This window comes from Tursiops truncatus, chromosome 12 (genome assembly GCF_011762595.2).
Source record: "Tursiops truncatus isolate mTurTru1 chromosome 12, mTurTru1.mat.Y, whole genome shotgun sequence".
NCBI classification, from domain to species: Eukaryota; Metazoa; Chordata; class Mammalia; order Artiodactyla; family Delphinidae; genus Tursiops; species Tursiops truncatus.
The window spans coordinates 81,703,942-81,722,443 of record NC_047045.1 but is presented as its reverse complement, the minus strand read 5'-3'; the positions used below and the strand labels follow the sequence as shown (position 1 = coordinate 81,722,443).

The window sequence follows — 18,502 nt, the reverse complement described above, 5'->3', positions numbered from 1 at the left end:
TCCCTGGTGGCGCAGTGGTTGAGAGTCTGCCTGCCGATGCAGGGGACACGGGTTCGTGCCCCGGTCCGGGAAGATCCCACATGCTGCGGAGCAGCTGGACCCGTGAGCCATGGCCGCTGAGCCTGCGTGTCCGGAGCCTGTGCTCCGCAACAGGAGAGGCCGCAACAGTGAGAGGCCCACGTACTGCAAAAAAAAAAAAAAAAAAATGATAAGCGGTTATCAGATTAAGGGGTGAGGACCCTGTGAAAGTACGTGAGTGCTGGGTTTCTTCAGGACTTTCATTTAACCACGCACCACAGGGCAGCAACTCACAAATCCAAACTGCAGCACCTGGGCAAAGAGTCCTTAGTCATCTCCCTTAAAACTGGAGAAAGGGCATCTGCAGGCTGTCAGGGCTTGAAACGCTTGGATTCCAATGGACGCGTTTTGCTTTAAAACAGATACACATGCCCAGTGCCTTGTATCAACAGGAGCTCAGGGATAATCACTCCGTTGAAATCATCGATCTGAAAACTCACGGAGCATACTCCCAAAACTACAGTGTATCCCGCTATGCCCCCAGTTAGATTCAAGTATCATCTAGATAAGCTTTCACTAGGAGGAAATATTTTTTAAAGATGACTTCATTAAACTTGAAAATCACAGAAATATCTGATAGCACTTTTTAAGAAAATTACATGTTTGGAACTAGATGATCCTACACTCCTGGCCAGATTGAAGGCCACATGACCAGAATGGCCTAGGCTGAAACCATTCTTTAAATTTATGCTAAAGTTTTAAAGCACCATGATCATATTCTAGAACCAGAGAATGGCTTCAGAAATAAAAGTTCATAGACTAAATAACATTTCATGATACATTTAATGAATAATAATCTTTTGTCCAAAAGTTTTCCACTAGAAAATTCTCTGCGATAAAGTGAACATGTACAGCCAAAATGAGGAAACCCAACAGTATGATTTATTTAAGAGCCAAGCAACTGAGACTGTTCAGCTGAGATTCCCAGGGAAGTCTACATTCTAAACTAAGCTACTTGGACTTACACAAATAAAGAGGAAAAAAAAACTAACAGGAAAAAAATGAGACCAACATATTAGACCAAAGAGAAAACTAAGCTGTAATATTAAAATTTTAAACTTTTAGCAGGAAACAAACGGTGGAATAAAATACCTGCAAGTTGTGTGGAAATGTAGTCTTCGTTCAGAGATACACACACACACACACACACACACACACACGTTTTAAATACATCTGCGCTACAAGCATCTCCTGCGGCAGGATAGGTATGAAAGCCCAGTGGGCATTTTCATGAAACTCTGACACTCATATCAGGTCAAGTCTTCTTCTAAAAGACACCATGGTTCTATGCCGTCCTCCATCTCATCTGTGAGAAACAGGGATGCAAAGAGGTGGCACAGAAGAACCACGAAGGCCGGAGGAAGCGGGTGGTCCCCGGGGAGCATCACCCAGAAGCCCCACCCACTTCCAAGTCTTGCAAAATTCAGTTCATATCCTCTGAGGAGGCAGCCTAATCCCGGTTAGAAATGTTCCTCTGGACACAAAACCACCTGTGTTAGAACCCTGGCTTCGAAAATCAGCAAAAGCAAGCAAAATCCTTGCCATTCTTACCTCATTTTCCAGAGTATAACATGCTGCTAGCCAATGTCCCCCTCGCCCTCTTAAAAACTCCAAATTCATTTCAAAGCAAACCTGACGATTAGACACACGGGTACGCATGCAATGCCCCCCAGACCACGTGGGCTAGTCCCTGCTGCATCCTTAGCTCTGATGCCAGCCCTCCTGGCATTTCCCACCACCCATCACTAGATCTTCTTAGGTGTCTAGCATCCCCAACTGCCCCGTGGCTCTGGACAGGAGTGTCCTCTGCCCCAGAATGACATATGGACATATATATGGACAGAATCAATATATGCTGGCAGGTTGGGAAGGAAGCCGGTCAGTGAACTAAGAACGCGTCACAGCAAACTCTCAACCACAGGTGCTGACGGCCACCCAGCAAGCCACCCAAGCACCTCACGCCATTAATCAACTCTCCCGAACTCCTCTGCTTCAGAGCCAGAGACTCCAAGGCTCAGAGACTTGAAGCTCCTTGCCCAACATCACCCAAGTATGAAATGACAAGGCCAGGCTTATGCCAGGCCTGTCTCGGCCCCACGGGCCAGCGCTTACACTAAGGTAAACTGCCTCATTTACTTTCAATTTTTTTACTTTTTTTTTTTTTTAACTTTTCAGAAATATTTACTTTCAATTATAACACTGAAGCTGGCAAACCATTCCAGGAAACTTTACAATTTAAATCTTGTCACAATAGATGCCCCTAAAATGGCAGATCCAGAGGCTTCTCTGGTGGCACAGTGGTTAAGAATCCGCCTGTCAATGCAGGGGACATGGGTTCGAGCCCTGATCCAGGAAGATCCCACATGACGTGGAGCAACTAAGCCCGTGCACCACAACTACTGAGCCTGCGCTCTAGAGCCCGCGAGCCACAACTACTGAGCCAACGAGCTGCAACTACTGATGCCTGTGTGTCTATAGCCCATGCTCCACAACAAGAGAAGAGAGAGGCTGTGACCTTTGTGAAGATCCAGGCTACCCTATGTGAAACTGATCAACAGATGAGACACTTTTCTGAGCTCAAGTTCTTGCCTAAGTTTTCAACTTCTGCTACTATTTCCCCCCCATCCCGTCCAGTTCTGCTTCCTCTTTTGCACAGTCTGAATTGCCACACACCAGAGGCACTGCCTTCAGCAACCTATTTCCCACACCCAACTGGTTTCCATGGAAAGAATATCAATTCCCTCAGCCCCCTCCTCCCCATGGGCTGCCCTCACCTCACTTTTGTATCCAGACCGGTTGAGGATTCCACTAAGGAGGAACACATCTGTATTGTTTTCCCCGCCTCAGATGCACACCCTCCTTTAAAATGACTCCTTAGCTCAGCAGAAAGCTGCCCTCCGAAAACCTCAGCCAACAGTCCAACAGCGTCATCAGTAACTGGGAAGCATTCTGCGATCGAACCAGCGAGCCAGCAGGGAGCAGGGGAGAGGACAGAAGTCGCACACAAGGCAAATGGCTTTAAGAGATAACATCTGATTCTAAAGTGAATTCTGGAGACTTCCCTGGTGGCCCACGCTCCCAGTGCAGGGGGCCCAGGTTCGATCCCTGGTCGGGGAACTAGGTCCCACATGCATGTCACAACTAAGAAGCCCACATCCCCCAACTAAAGACCCAGCTCAGCCAAAATTCATTAATTATATTAAAAAATACAAAAATAAAATGAATTCTGTGGCTGAGATATGCCCTGGAGGTGGACAATTCATCTCACTGTATAAGGTGAGCACACAGGCTGTCGTTCCCTTGGTTAAAGAAAACTTGAGACCATCTGCCCCTGACTGTAATCCCACCGCTTCTGCCGAAACTACCCTGGACGATGGCAGTCAGTCTGCGTCTATTCGGTGGCACAGAGGTTCCATTTTAACCTCATTTGGTTTACATTTCATAATATCCTGAAAGGTGTTGGCAGATCACCAATTAGAAGGAAGTACACAAGTAGCATACTTGTGTCAACCAACCCAGAGGCAGGAAGGCATTTCTACTTTCCCGGTCCTGTTCGGCAAGTGCCACATTGAGAACGCAACCTGGTCAAAACGGGACCAAGCTAGAGGTAGCAAGGAAGAAGCAAATCTAACTGGCCATCACAAGTGCCTAGAGATCAGAAAGCGTCATGAAGAGAAACACAAAGCCATCTCCACTGAATGCGGTGCAAACGTCTGTCCAAAAGAGAGCAGTCAAAAGAAAAAGCCAGGCTTCCCTGGTGGCACAGTGGTTGAGAGTCCGCCTGCCGATGCAGGGGACACGGGTTCGTGCCCTGGTCCGGAAAGATCCCACTTACCGCGGAGCGGCTGGGCCCGTGAGCCATGGCCACTGAGCCTGCGCGTCCGGAGCCCGTGCTCCGCAACGGGAGAGGCCACAACAGTGAGAGGCCCGCGTACCGAAAAAAAAAAAAAAAAAAAAAAACCCAGAAGGCTACAACTGGACAATTATTCTCAACTATGTGACACTGGTGTCTTAATGTGACACCTCTCAAGTTTTCATATATTATCATCACTGAATACCTGCAAAACTGCAACACCTTGCAAATATAATTTGCGGTTCTTTCTAAATTTTTAAAAGAGCTAGCATCTAAAATGAAGTATATAAAGTCCCACTATAAAACGTATGGTATGCCCAACCCCTTAAAGAAAAGAAAAAAAAAAAAAATCTTAGAAAACCGAGTCCCTGGGACTTCCCCCAGTGGTCCAGTGGTTAAGACTCCAAGCCTCCACTGCAGGGGGCGTGGGTTCGATCCCTGGTCAGGGAACTAAGATCCCACAAGCCATGTGGTGTGGCCAAAAATACTAATAATTTTTTAAAGGTTTTAAAATATTTTAAAAAAGAAAACTGAGTCCCTTCCCTCCAAAACAGCTCCATGAACCTTCATTCTGTCCTTCACTCACATGTGGCCACACGGCCACACTCTTTTGAAATCTTAGTTCCCCCACTCGCCATGAGTCTTGGGGTTATGGTAATGGCCATGTGGCTGTTAAACACTTGATTACCGGCCTACAATCATTGATACATAAAGCAGGATAGAGGTACGATGTAATCAGTAACAAAATTAGTAAGCATGTACGAATCTATAATTTGGCTTCCTTTTAAAAAAAAAAAAGATATACAAGCTAAACTCACATAGCATGGTCACTGGCTAAAGGGAATGTTTTTCTGAATCTAGAGTGAGCAGCGAATACCAAATTTGGGGGATGAGGGGAATGCAAAGTCTTTGCAACCTGAACATCAAAAAGGATTTCTCTGCTTCTGGCCTGCATCCAAGTCCTCTAACAGAACATTCAGGAAACATTTGGCTCACTACTGCCCCTTATCATCATCAGATAGTTTCTCAGCTCATACCTCCAGACCACCAACCTTCAAAATCTGCAACAGTCTCCTAAAATAGGAAGAGGGGAGGGAGTGGTGGGAAATGGCAGAGGGAAAGGAGGTCATGGAAAGAGGCAGGGTTTCCAAAACGGACATTTGCAGCAGAAATGTCAAGAGCATAATGTAACCACTGTTGTCAATAACTTTTTGCTGCTGACACTGAGAGAGAAAAATCTGATCTGACACAATAAATATGCACCCTGATCTGAAGGCCGGGGGACACATGAGTCTGACACAGCATCATGGCCAACGCTTATATAGGAAGTACTTCACTTCCTATTCTAAGAAACCCACAAAGCTGTGGATAAAGATATGGAGCCAGAAAAAAAAAAAAAAGCAAGGAAATGCCAGACTTTAGTCTCTGGTTTTCCCTGGTAGTTACGCAGGGTCTGGGAGCAGGAAGCCAGTGTCTGGAGAGGGATCCGCTGGAGGCGAGGCTCTAAGTCAGCGTTAGGGCCCAAGGCACCAGGGGGTTGGCAGGGATACTTTTAAAACCGGCATCGCGAGTGAGTGACCGGGAGAGGTCACGTGAACTAGAGGCAGGCTCCCCCAGAAAGGTGCCAGGGCAGCAGGGGAAGGAGCCCACACACCTGGGCCTGAATCCTGCCTCGCCCTGACCAGCCCTGTGGGACACACTTAAGCTCTGTGAGCCCCACCTTTCCAGTCTACAAAGTTGTCTACCTCACAGCCACAGCGAGGAAAATCAAGACTGGGAACGTGGAGCTTTTGAGACTATTACGATCTAAGCTCTCACCTGGATCAACAGCAGGACTCAGACTGCCTAAAAACTGAGTTCACCGACTTACCTTGCTGAGTCCATCCTAAAGGACTGTCACACGACACTGCCAGGCCCTGGAGAGGAGACGGAAAGGGGGGGGGGCAGACCCTTTTTTGGGGGCCATCTCCAGGAGCAGCTCAAGACAGAGACCGGGGGCTCTGAACACACACGCGCTCACACACACAGAGATCCGCGCACACACCAGCCACCTCCTGGGAGGTCTCAGAAGACAGAACAGGCACTTGGGAGCACCCAAGCCTGCACCATGCAGCCACCAGCTGCCACCAGAACAGAGGTCCGATGAATCGGAACCTTGTGGAAAAGGAAGGTCATACTCTCCCTCAAGAGGTTTCACCGCACTGCAAGGCTGGGCTTCTTGGTGAATCGGCACGTGCACTCCACAACAGAAATCTACCACGAAGGACCGCCTGTCCTGCCTCTGCTACACCTGCCGTATTTCCTCCCATCAACTCTATGGTACCAGGATGCAGGCCAGGATTTCAACCCGAAACCCTGCTCGCTGAGGACCTTTTTAAAATCTAGATGCTCTCATACCTTGTTCCTCAAATGCAGAAAGAAGGGTTGAATTCCAGCCTAAGCCTCCTCCTTAATTATATGGATGTCGGAATTCAACTGCCTTTAACGTCAACCCAGCCCACAGCAAAGATATCAAACCTTAAGGCTCGGTCCCCTCATACGCCATCACCAACGTCCCCCAAACCCTCCCAGATCTGGTACCCTTCCTTCAGAGCCCTCAGTACAAGAGGAAGTCTGCCTTCCTAATTTCCGGGCAGTCAGCTCAGCTGGTTAGCTCGCGATACTGATGAAGCCGCTCTCTGGGGGGAGTTCTTCACAAAGGCCAGTGATGTTGTCACAGGAGAAGACTCTGCCTTCAAGATGCTGGGGTCATACAACTCAGAAACCCTAACACCCAGCTGGGGACCGGAAGCACAGTGCCATGTCAGCGGTCACCTTCCTGCGTTCATCTAAAAGAACTACTATATCCCCCCACCCCTCCCCAAGCACTTTCCCTGAATGACCTGCGAACACTGTCACAACCTCCACCCAATCCCTCCAGGCAGTCCCTAAACCTGCTTTCCCCACAACCCTGCCCACCTCTGAAAACGGAACTCCATCCTTTCGATTGCTCAGACCAAAAACCTAAGAGTCCGCCTTTCTCCTTCTTTCCTTACATCCCATACCCAATCATGGGCAAATCCTATCAGCTCCACCTTCAAAGTATCCACAATCTGACCACTTGTCACCACAACCCTGGTCCAATCTGTTATAACTTCTTACCTGGTCCATCAGAAATACCAGCTTCCCCTCTAGGTCACTCCTGTGCTCAAAATCCTCCCAGGCTCCCGCCTCCCTCAGAATAAAAGCCAGAGTTGTACTTTTTTTTTTCATTTTTTTATTGAAGTCTAGTTGATTTACAATGTTAATTTCCGCTGTACGGCAAAGTGATTCAGTTATACGTACACATACGTTCTTTTTCAGAGTCATCTTGATGGCCTGTGGGACCTGGCCCCCAGCTAATCCTCTGCTAAACATTCCTGCCTTCCACCCTCTCCCTTGCTCACGGTGTTCCAGCCACGTCAGCCAGCATCCTCGCCGGAGCACTGCTACGTGGGTCCCTCTGCCTAGAACACCCTTCCCCTGCTAGACGCGCAGGTCTCCGCCTACAGCAAGACCCCGGGACAGTGCACCCTCCATGCAACAGCTCCACCCACAGACCCTCTCCCCTGCCTCACTCAGCCCATCCACCCAAGTGTCTAACTCACACGGCCCCCTGCAAAGGATCCACCCTCAAAAGGCAGAGAGAAAGAGAGCCTTGTGGGCTTCTCACTCTGTTTTGTGGTAACACTCCTCCGGCAGACAGCAGGTGGAGGGGCCTCAGAGGACACAGAAGGTGGCTCGGTGGAGGCGCGCCCTTGTCACTTCTAGGAAGCCACCCCTTCAGCACGTCCAAGCTGGTGGTTTGGGTTTCTGTTTGCAGGCCAGGGGTGAGAGGCCAGGAGTGCTGGGGAGTGGCTTTCAGTACAGAACAGTGTTTTTTAAATGTCTAACTGGTTTTCAACTAGAGAATCACACAGATGGTAACAAATTAACGTCACACACGATCAAGACCCAGTGGGCTGTCGACCCCTGGATGAGCTCTCCGTGTGCGCTCCGCATGTTTTATTACCACACACACGTATGTGCGAAGGATATTTACAGCATTAAAGCACAAAGGCTCTGATATAAAAGACAGCTCCTCCCAGGCTGCCACCGGCAAAGGCCACGTTTCACTCTTTCCACATTCCTTCGTCTTTCCCTGGCCCCTCCATATCCTGAAACAAAACTAGAATTGATACTTTCACAACCTCTGATTTCCTGCAACTCTCCTGGCCCCCAATGAGCAGTGACACGTGCAGGACTCTGCTCTGTAGCCCTGGGGAAGCTGCCCTCCGCAGGTTCACCAAAGGATCTAAAAGCAACAGCAAAATGCCAGCGAAGGTCTCTGGTCGATCTGAAAGGCAAGTTTCATGCTCCCAGAAACTAGAGGGACTGGGATCTCCCCACCCTGCACACAGGCCGGCCCCCCCGCCGTGCTGGTTACCATAAGGACAGAAATAGGCATGTGACACACTGCTTCGGGCACCTCAAAACCCCAGCAGCAGCAGCTGGTTCTTAAGTTGTACGGCAAAGTGGAGCTGACGAAGGGCTTTCACATCCATCCCGCCGGCCGCATTCTTGCACCCGCTCCCCACCTACAACAAACGCCCCAGAACCCAGCACCCACCCCCGCCAGGGAAGCCGGGATGGGAGCCCCTTCTGACCACGGACACCGTGCATTAGTCCTCTGGGCCTCCAGGGCCCCTACAAAAGACAAACAAGGAGGCTCTCTCTTCTCCCCTGGATGGTGGACTAATGCAGCCACCACAGGAAGGAGGGCGATGCCAAGAAAACGGCAGGAAAGGGCCTGGGGCCGCCTGACATATGGCACCTGGCACCCGCCCAACCCTACACCTCCTTGTGCAAGCGAACTCGAGTTGGGCTTTCTGCTACTCAGAGCTAAAGGAATCCTGAAGGATACATACCTCGCAACCACAGAATTCTGGATGCAAAATGGACCCTGAGAGTCACACAGCCCAGTGGTTTTAAAGCTTTTTTAAATGATGGAGATGTTTCTTTCTCAAAAGGACTCTTACACGGAGTGCCAATGGCTAGAATGGATAAAGACGAAACGCCCTCTGGTTGAGGCAGAAAGCCCTAGGCACTAACGGAGAAGCCGGGGGTTCAGAGTAACCAGCTAAAAATATCACTGACCTAACGCAGAGACTCTTAACCTATAGAAATAAAGCAATCACTGCCGCCACCGCCGTTTATGAACACTGAGGATGGCCAGGCACTTAACGCACTCTGGTTCTCACACCACCCTAAAAACACGATTAGCACCCTGATTTGACACAGAAGGAAACCAAAACTCAGCAGATCGGTAACTGTCCACATTCAAAAGCTGGTCAGTTGACTTCCAAAACTCCACTCTCGGCCCTCTTGAGGAGGAAACGGAGATCCAGAGAAAAGAGGTGATCTGCCACACCAGCACAGGAACCCGGCTCTCCCGACTCCACCTGCAGGCAGCCCTCACTGTACCCTGCCGACCGCAATCAACAGAGATCCAGCAGCTGTCTCCAAGCAGGAACAAGGCTGGGCGTGATACTTGGGACAGAAAAGCACCTCAGACCAGCCACACAGACACACCAGCCAGAGGAACGCCCTGCCCATCCCCCAGTCTCCCCCCAGCAACTTGCAGCCAAGCTCCAACAACTGCTCCCAGCTCGATCCTGCACAGCTGCACAAAAAGAGACCACAAATGTCCCGGAGAAGGCTTACTGCAAAGAGCACGATCAAGAAGCACCCGTCGTCACAAGGGCACCAACACCATGAAAATGAGATGACAAATGCCAACAAAGAAACTGGGCCCAAGGAAAGAGAATTAATAGAGCAATCAGAGCAGGACTTCACAATGCATCTCCCACGGGATGAGAAGAGCTGTGGCATCCATGAAGAACAGGCAGCTGTGAATATATATCAACTCTAAACCTTGTCGGAATTTTTTTAAAAAACAGGAAAGTTGAAGAGCTTATGAACAACAGGAGAATTGCTGGCCTGGGAGCCAGAACACGAGACATTCTTCTGGAACCCTGACCAAAGTGGTAGTCAGATACAAAGTATAAAAGAGAAACCCAGCAGAACAAAATGTAAGTTATGATAAAGAACGGCTGAACAGTACAATTAATGAAACTCTGACCCAAGCAGAGAACATTTTTTCCAAACACACAGAACACTATTAACTTGACTAGGTGCTAGGCCACAGTTTCACCACATTTACTGCCCACAGTGCGGGGGTGGGGTGGGGGTGGGGAGTCCATTTACCTGGGGAAAGAAAAGATTTTTAAAAATTAGTGGGCCCAGGAAGTTTAAATAGTTAGAACTTTTGGGTACAAGAAGGAAATATTTAGAACTGAAGGATGAAAAAACTATGTATCAAAACCTAAGTAGTATAGAACTCAGGACAAAGAAACACATAGCTTTAAATTCATCCCTCAGTTATGTAAACTGATTTAAAAGATCTAAGCTTTCAACTCGAACTAGAAAAAAAGAGGATAAACAACAAGATCCTATACTGTGTGGCACAGGAAACTATATTCAATATCCTGTAATAAACCATAATGGAAAATAATATATATGTATAGCTGAATCACTTTGCTGTACAGCAGAAATTCACACAATATTGCAAATCAGCTATACTTCAATTAAACAAATTTAAAAAAAGAAAAAATAAAAATTAGGTAGAAGTTAGAAATAGCAGAAATTAATAAAATCAAGATTTAATGGTGATAGAGATGGTGAACCAAAAAAAAAAAAAAATGCTATGGGCTTCCCTGGTGGTGCAGTGGTTAACATCCACCTGCCAATGCAGGGGACACAGGTTTGAGCCCTGGTCCGGGAAGATCCCACTTGCCACGGAGCAACTAAGTCTGTGCACCGTAACTACTGAGCCTGCACTCTAGAGCCCGTGAGCCACAACTACTGAGCCCACAAGGCACAACTACTGAGCCTGTGCACCTAGAGCCCGTGCTTCCCAACAAGAGAAGCCACCGCAATGAGAAGCCCGCACACCGCAACCGAGTGGCCCCCACTCGCCGCAACTAGAGAAAGCCCATGCGCACAGCAACGAAGACCCGATGCAGTCAACTATAAATTAACTAATTAAAAGGCTAGTTCTTCTGAAAAGACTAAAAAAGGGTAGAAAAGTCTTTAGTAAATATGTTAAGGGAAAAAAAAACAGGAATTTTTAAAAGGTACCTACAGATTCAAAAAGTATTTCCAAAAGCAAATATGTAACATGCTACATGTTTATATGTGAATACATAACTAAAACGACAACTTCCTCAGAAAATAGATTATCAAAATGGGCTCAAAGAAAGTACAGAATCTTAATAAACAAAGTAGATGAAATGGAAACCATAATCAAAACTCCTCTTCCACTACATTCTACCTCCACAAAGGCACCAGGCCCAGATAGTTTTACTAGTGAGTTCTACCAAAATTTAAGGAAGAGAAATTGTCCATCCTATACAAAAACTGTTCCACAGCATATAAAATACTAAAAGCTAAGTGGCTCTCTCCACAAAGCAAACATTCTTTATACTAAATTCAGGCAAGAATAGTACAGCAAAGAAAATTATAGCCCAAGCTCACTTAAAAACACAGCTGCAAGCCTCCTATATAAAACATCAAGAAATAGAAACGGATCTATTTCTATTTCACCTTTTCCTCACATCACACATAAAAATTAACTAGCAAAATTGATCACAGGGCTAAACATAAAGTTAAAACTATAAAACTTCCAGAAACAAACATAGGAGAGAATATTTTTGACCTTAGAGTAGACCAGTTGTTCTCAACTGCAGGTAATTTTGCCTCCTCCCCACCCCCTGGGGTCATTTAAAATGTCTGAGGACATTATTGTTTGTCACAAATGGGGGGAAGGGTTGTTCCTGGCATCTAATGGGTGAGACCAGGGGTGCTCTTATCAATGCTAAGGACGGGCCCCACAACAAAGATTTATCCAGGCCAAATGTCAAATGTGCTGAGGTTGAGAAACCCTGGTACAGGCAAAGATTTCTTAGGCTACACAAAGCACAAACAATTAAAAAAAAAAGAAAGATAAATTGAAGTCCATCAAAATTAAGAACTATCCTTTCTTCAAAGAATATATTAAGAAAATAAAAAAGCAAGCCAAAGACTGGGAGAAAATACACATTATACGTACCTGAGAAAGGACTTGATCCATAATATATAAAGAACTCTTAAAACACAGTAAAATGACCCCCCAAAAAAGTGTGTTAAGGGATGAGAGGGAAAAACAAAAACAATTTTTCTTAAAGAATCACTACAAAAGATATCCAAATGGTCCATAAGCACATGAGAGATGTTCATCATTAGGCATCCCAAGAAATACAGAAAAAGATGCCCAACACCACGAGTCAGCAGGGATATGAAAATTAAAGCCACACTGAGGTACCACTAGACACGCACTAGGATGACTAAAATTAAGACTGCTACGATCAAGTGTTGTTAAGGATGTAGAAACACTGGAACTTCCACACTGCTGATGGGAATACAAAATGGACAACCCCTTTGGAAGTCAGTTTGACAACTCACTCACTCCCCATTCACTGAACAATCCCACTCCTAGGTATCAAAAAAAAAAAAAGCGTATGTCCACACAAAATCTTACACACAAATATGCACAATAGCTTTGTTTCATAATAGCCAAAAACTAGTAACATGTAGATGAGTCTTGGGTCAAAAAGAAAATCAAAACTAAGACTACACATTATTTAAAATTGCAGGGCTTCCCTGGTGGCGCAGTGGCTAATAATCCACCTGCCAATGCAGGGGACACAGGTTCGAGCCCTGGTCCGGGAAGATCCTACATGCCGTGGAGCAACTAAGCTCGTGTGCCACAACTACTGAGCCTGCGCTCTAGAGCCCGCGTGCCACAACTACTGAAGCCCGCGCCTAGAGCCCGTGCTCCACAAAAGAAGCCACCACAATGAGAAGCCCGCGCACTGCAACAAAGAGCAGCCCCCGCTCCCCGAATCTAAAGAAAGCCAGCGCACAGCAACAGAGACCCAACGCAACCAAAAATAAATAGATAAAAAAATTAATTTAAAAAACTGCAAAAAAAATTTTTTTTAATAAATAAAATAAAATTAGCAAAACTAAAGGGAAAAGGACGTTTGTTGCTGCCTCCCTGGGGGGAGCAGTCGTAGCCAGCAGTCTCCTGGATCTGTTCAGTTGGTGGTGTCTCCACTCCAGCTCTGGCCCTTCCCAGTTTTCCCCTCTGCTTAAGAAATGCCTAAGGAATACTTGGAGAATAAATGAATCCTGTGTCACCCTGCCAGGATTAAAAGGGAGGAGACACCATTAGCATAAATTCAGGCCTCTGTCCCTCACTGGTCATGAGCCAGCTATGAGGAAGATACAAAGGACCCACAGGTATACCGGATCTCAGCTACCTCCACCTCCATGACCAGCGGGGGCGCTACCAAGAGGGCTCGTGGCTGGGACAATAAAAAGGAAAGAGAAAAGAAAAAGGAGAAAAAGAACAGTATCTGCAAAGGAACAAGCTACTTTCCACCATCAGTCCCAGTTCTTCGACCCTCATGAATTCTCTCTGCCCAGCACACTACAGTTTTATAGGCCAAGATCAAAATAAAGGTGAGACATCTAAATTATTTTACTCAACCCCATCTTTTAAAAATCCCTCCGTGAAACACTGATAAAAGACATGAAGCCCAATCAGGAATTCATTTCCTGGGAATCTGTCAGGACGCTGTTCTAAGAATTAAAGCATGCGGTCTAACATACCCCTAATTAACAATCTTGGGCTACACACACTTATTGTTGCAAGAAACATACACAAATGGATGTGGTCCAGGTTCAACATGTGGCCTAAATTAGGCATATAAGCACTATTCCTTCAGAAAAATCACAGGGAAAAAAAATATCCCCTTAGAAACATCAACTAAACCAACCTCAACTCCCAGCTGGCTTCATTATTCTCTTGTCCTCAATGTAACAAAAACTTTCCAGCATTTATACCCAAACAATTGGGGGAAAACTTGTTCTGAATAAATTTTAAGGTACTTAACTAACTAAATCAAGCCAGCCCAAAGCGTTACTTTATAACTAGTACAAACTGTTAGAACTGCACTCATTGAGAACGTTAACACCAAAATAAAGGGTGGAAACTAACCGATTACATATGTAAGATGGCCTTTTACAAAATGTATCTCACACAGTAAAGGGTAAAGCTGTGGACAAGTGGAGGGCCTTCTGGTCACTCTGGTGACTCTGCATGGCTGCCCTCTGCCCCCCTCACCTCTTGTTCTCGTGGGTCCTGCCCCAGCGACCTTTGGACATCCCTCACCAGCACAGCACTCCTTCGGGCCCCAGGCCCTCCATGCGTGCCAGTCCCACGGGCACTCACGCTGGCCTCTGGATTCAAGCGCTTTCTTTCTACTACACACCACCTCCCGAGAAATAGGTGAGTGATAAGAATCACCGACTTTTTGCACAGCACAGGACTCACCTGGTGCGTCAATCCTTGTGAAGCTTAAAAAACACACAACTGAGGCTCTCCAACGAACAAGCGCTAAAAGTGCCGAGAGCGCAGATACACTTTGGGAAACTTGCCTTTGTCGTGCCTGCTTTTCACTGCCCAGCTCTCTCCACAGACACAAAGATATGAAAGCTGCTGCTGAGTCAGTTGCTTCGCTGTTGCCTTCATCCCCGCCATTAACGAACTGCAAGGGGACAGCACCCTGCCCAGCACCCTCACCCCAGGAGGGGTCAGAGCCACACGGGTGCCCTGCAGGCAACCCTGAAGCAGGCCCAGACCTCCCTCGTGTCGGTCCTAAGGGACTGCAGGTGAAAAGTACCCTCTCAGGTTCTAGAGAGCTGGGCTTGGGAGGAGAGGTGGTTTTCCCAGAAATCCAACTCCCTTTTCCAGTGACACGAGAACTGCCTGCCAGGGCTCTAGCTGATGCTGGGTGGCATCCGGGCACCCCAAACCTGCGCCTGAGGGGATCTGGAAACCGCGCCAGGCACCAAACCACCAGGAACAGGAGAGTCTTCCACGGAAAAACATGTTTCTCGTTACAAGCAACCAATTTACAAACATTTGGAACGTGACCCGGTGTCTATGGGGACTGCTACCACCGACAAGCTGCACAAACAGTAACAGCAGAAGTCTGCTTTTCACAGTGAGACCTGGGGAGTTATTTACAAGTGGACGCCCAGGGGTGGAATAAAGGCAGCTGAAAACATCCGGCTTTGGGGCTACTTGGTAGAATTTTTCAAACTGCATTTAAAAAGATGTTCAGCCCACGTTCCCATTCAAATATGCGCTAGAGTTAAGGAACTTTTAGCCAGTGTTACCTCATTCACGAAAACCAATTTTTTTAAACCCCCTCCCCAAGGGTAAAAAAAAAAAAAAAGAAACAAGTCTTAATGAGTATTTAAGCCAAGGAATCCATCTGAAACAGGAACAAATAGAAAGAATTCACTTTGCAGGTAGGGAGTTTGAAGTGTAGATTTTTAAACACAGCTATGGGGAAGTCTCAAGGAGAAACCACAGAGCAGTAACGGGAAAGCAATGCGCGCAAGCCCAGCTATGACCTGCCTGGGGCTGCGGCCCTGAGGAAGGCTGGCAGAAAGGACCTAAACCAACGTGCAAGCTCTCCTAAGACCTCAGAGGGCACATGCTAAATGCATATCCCCTCAGAACACCATGGAGCATTTCCTAAGTTATGCCCACGTGTGACCATGAGGCGAAGCATTTCAAGATACAACGGCCATTTCCTACTGGACCAAGAGGCCAAAGTCCACCTGGAGATGAGGATCATAAACCAGGTTCCAGGCGCTGGGACAATACCACCCTAACGCAGAAGTGAGGGCCCCCGCAGCAGCCGCGGAGTAGGGGTCTGCCCTCGAGGCCAACTTTAACCTCAACTATTAAGAAATCAATTCCAATTTGCTAACACCACCAAGACTTCAACACCACGAGCCCAGCTGAGCTAACTTCTCACAGATGCGTTTGGTCACAGCAGCCATTACTCCAAAACTTCCTCCTTTAAAGGTCAGTTGCAGCTTGACCTTGTGTCAGCTAGGGCCTTTTTCTCTGTAACGGGGGCTTCCGTGAGTAACTACTATCTTAGGGCGGCTAACTGGCCTACTAACTTATGTGCTGTAAACTCTCCCTCCCGCCCCGCTACCCCTTTCCAAAAAAGGGAAAAGAAAGAATACGGGCCTTTCCGTTTCGATTGTGAGCTCGGCCTCACTCTCCAAGTTCTGAATTCGGGGTAATAGGACCATCTCTGATGCCAGGGAAGAATATGAACCCCATAAACGGCACCACAAACTCAAAATTCAGCTCAAAGTGGGCTAAACCTCACTTCATTCTGCGAAGTAACTTGCTAACACCAGGGATAACTTGACTGTTCACTCATCTTTCAGAACTTTTCATACTTTTTTTTTAACCAAAGTTTAAAAAATAAATAAAAGTTGTACTTTCCATCATCCTAAACAGTCCAGAGAAAGTTGGTTAGAAAATTCTCGGAATTGGCAGTTCCCCAGCCCCAGGACTCCCGGCCATGGCAGGACACTAACAGCCCTCATTGGGACGTGCGATTATACAATCATGGTTCCCAGAGCAAAAGACTCCACTAGAATAATCCACCCGGAGACAATGACATCATGTGAACAACTAGACAGGAAGTTAGGCTCGGAGAAGTGAAGGGTGAAGTCTTGAAAGCCAATACTGGATGACCACCCTCCATTCCCCCGATCCAAAAAAAAAAAACCCAAAAAGTCACCTTCTGCAGAAAGGCTACTTTAAAGAAAAAATGGAAAACCCACATGGAGGAAAGCAATCAGCAAATGAAACCAAAACCCCCCAACTCCACGGCCACTGGTGCGGGTGAGTCTTTCCACACTAATGGCCCCCTCTAAAGCCCCGCTGGTGGAACTTTGAGGAAAACGTGGAGTGGGAACAATGCAGAGCGGCAGTTCCTGCGTCCTCCAACTTTCGCAGGCACGCCGCTGAGAGGGCAAGCGCTGGGCGTGAGGTGGCCGCAGTGTGTCACCCGGGCGGGTGGCGGCGGCCGGCCGCTCGCACACAAAGCCGCCCCGGACTTAGTGACAGCCACAAGTGGTCCGGCGACGGACCCCAGCCAGCGCCGGGCCGCCGGAGCCCCCGCGCCCCCCGCGCCCCCCGCCCGCGCCCATGACCCCCAGTCTCTTATCCTCCGCCACCACGCGGGCAACTTTCCCTCGGGGACGGGCTGACCCAAGCCCGGACCAGAGGCGACTCGGGGACCCCGGCCCCTCCCCCGAGCGCCCCTGCCCCCCACCCCGCCCGCCGCGCGCTGGGGCACCGCGACAGAAGCCTGCACCCAGGCGGGCCACCCACCTGCACAGCTCGGGGAACTCGGCGCCCTGGGTCCCCGCGGCCCCCGGGGCCCAGACCAGTAACAGCAGCTGCAGCAGGAGCAGGGAGCGCGGCGGGCGGCCGGAGGGCGCGGGCCCCAGGTGGGCGCTCCGGCCGGCAGCGGCCCCCATCGCGCCGGGCCCCGGCTGCGCGGCTGGAGCGGAGCTAGCGGCGCGCGGCTGCCGGGGGCCGCGTTCGGGACATGGCTGCGCCGCCAGGGCGGAGGCGGAGGCGGAGAGGAGCGCGAGGAGCTGGAGCAGAGCAGGAGCCCGAGAGGCGCGCGGCTTGTCTGGACTCAGCTGCGGCCCCGGAACCGGTCACGTGACCGCCGGGCGGCACCGCCCCCTCCCCCGCCCAGCTCACATGACTCGCTTGTTCAGGTGATCCCCGCCCGCCGGGCTCCGCCCAGGCCCGGTCACGTGAGCGTTGCACGCGCCGGGCAGGAAGCGGCGCGGCGGCCTCGCGGGCGCAGGTGCGGGCTCGAGGCCTGCGTCCCGGATGCTGCCACGGCGGGGACCCGGCCACCGCCTCAGTTTCTCCCAGCGCGCGCTCTGGGTCGCGATGTAGGTGCTTCCCAACTTGGAGTCACCGTTTCCCACCCTCGACCGTTAGGGAGGGGAAAATAAGGCTTAGCTTAAGGTGCCGTAAATGCCACCGCACAGCCCTGTTATTTCGGATCCTTGATGAATGGGAACCCACTTTTCTTGCCCTACGGAAGTAGATCGCAGAGCCCTAACAGAGGCTTTAACATTGCCCAGCAGAGCTTCTCACAACCTTGTGTGACAATGTTGTTTCCCAAGCGTGGGCTTCCTACAATAAGGAAGGGCGGCGCCAATATAGGAACTTGAAATATAGAGGAGGCAAAAATGTAACTATCAAACGAGTGCCATTCAGCAAAGCTTTATTAATCCCTCTATTCAAATATTTTATTAAACCCATACTATGTGACTGACTGAGCTAGGCACAATGAAAATGAGAAGGTAAATCCGAAAAGACATGAACTCAAAAAGTTTACCTTACACAGAATAATCTGATTATTATACAGAATAATCATGATGGTAACCGCTCATCCTTTTTAATGCTTACTCCATACCAGACACTGTGTTAGCACTTAACATGCATGAATGCAGGAACCGTTATAAATGAGGAACGAAGGCACAAAGATGTTAAGTAACTTA

At 48.5% G+C, this 18,502-nt stretch overlaps 1 protein-coding gene across 1 annotated transcript in view; it reads right to left on the bottom strand.

Annotated features, from left to right (window-relative positions):
- IGF2R (insulin like growth factor 2 receptor) overlaps positions 1–17,620 on the bottom strand; it is a 109,861-nt gene extending 92,241 nt beyond the window's left edge. Inside the window, exon 1 of the mRNA XM_033867936.2 lies at positions 17,307–17,620. Within this exon, the coding sequence (XP_033723827.1) occupies positions 17,307–17,455 (149 nt within the window). The 5' untranslated portion in view covers positions 17,456–17,620. The remainder of the gene's footprint in view (positions 1–17,306) is intronic.
- Between the last annotated feature and the right edge of the window lie 882 nt (positions 17,621–18,502).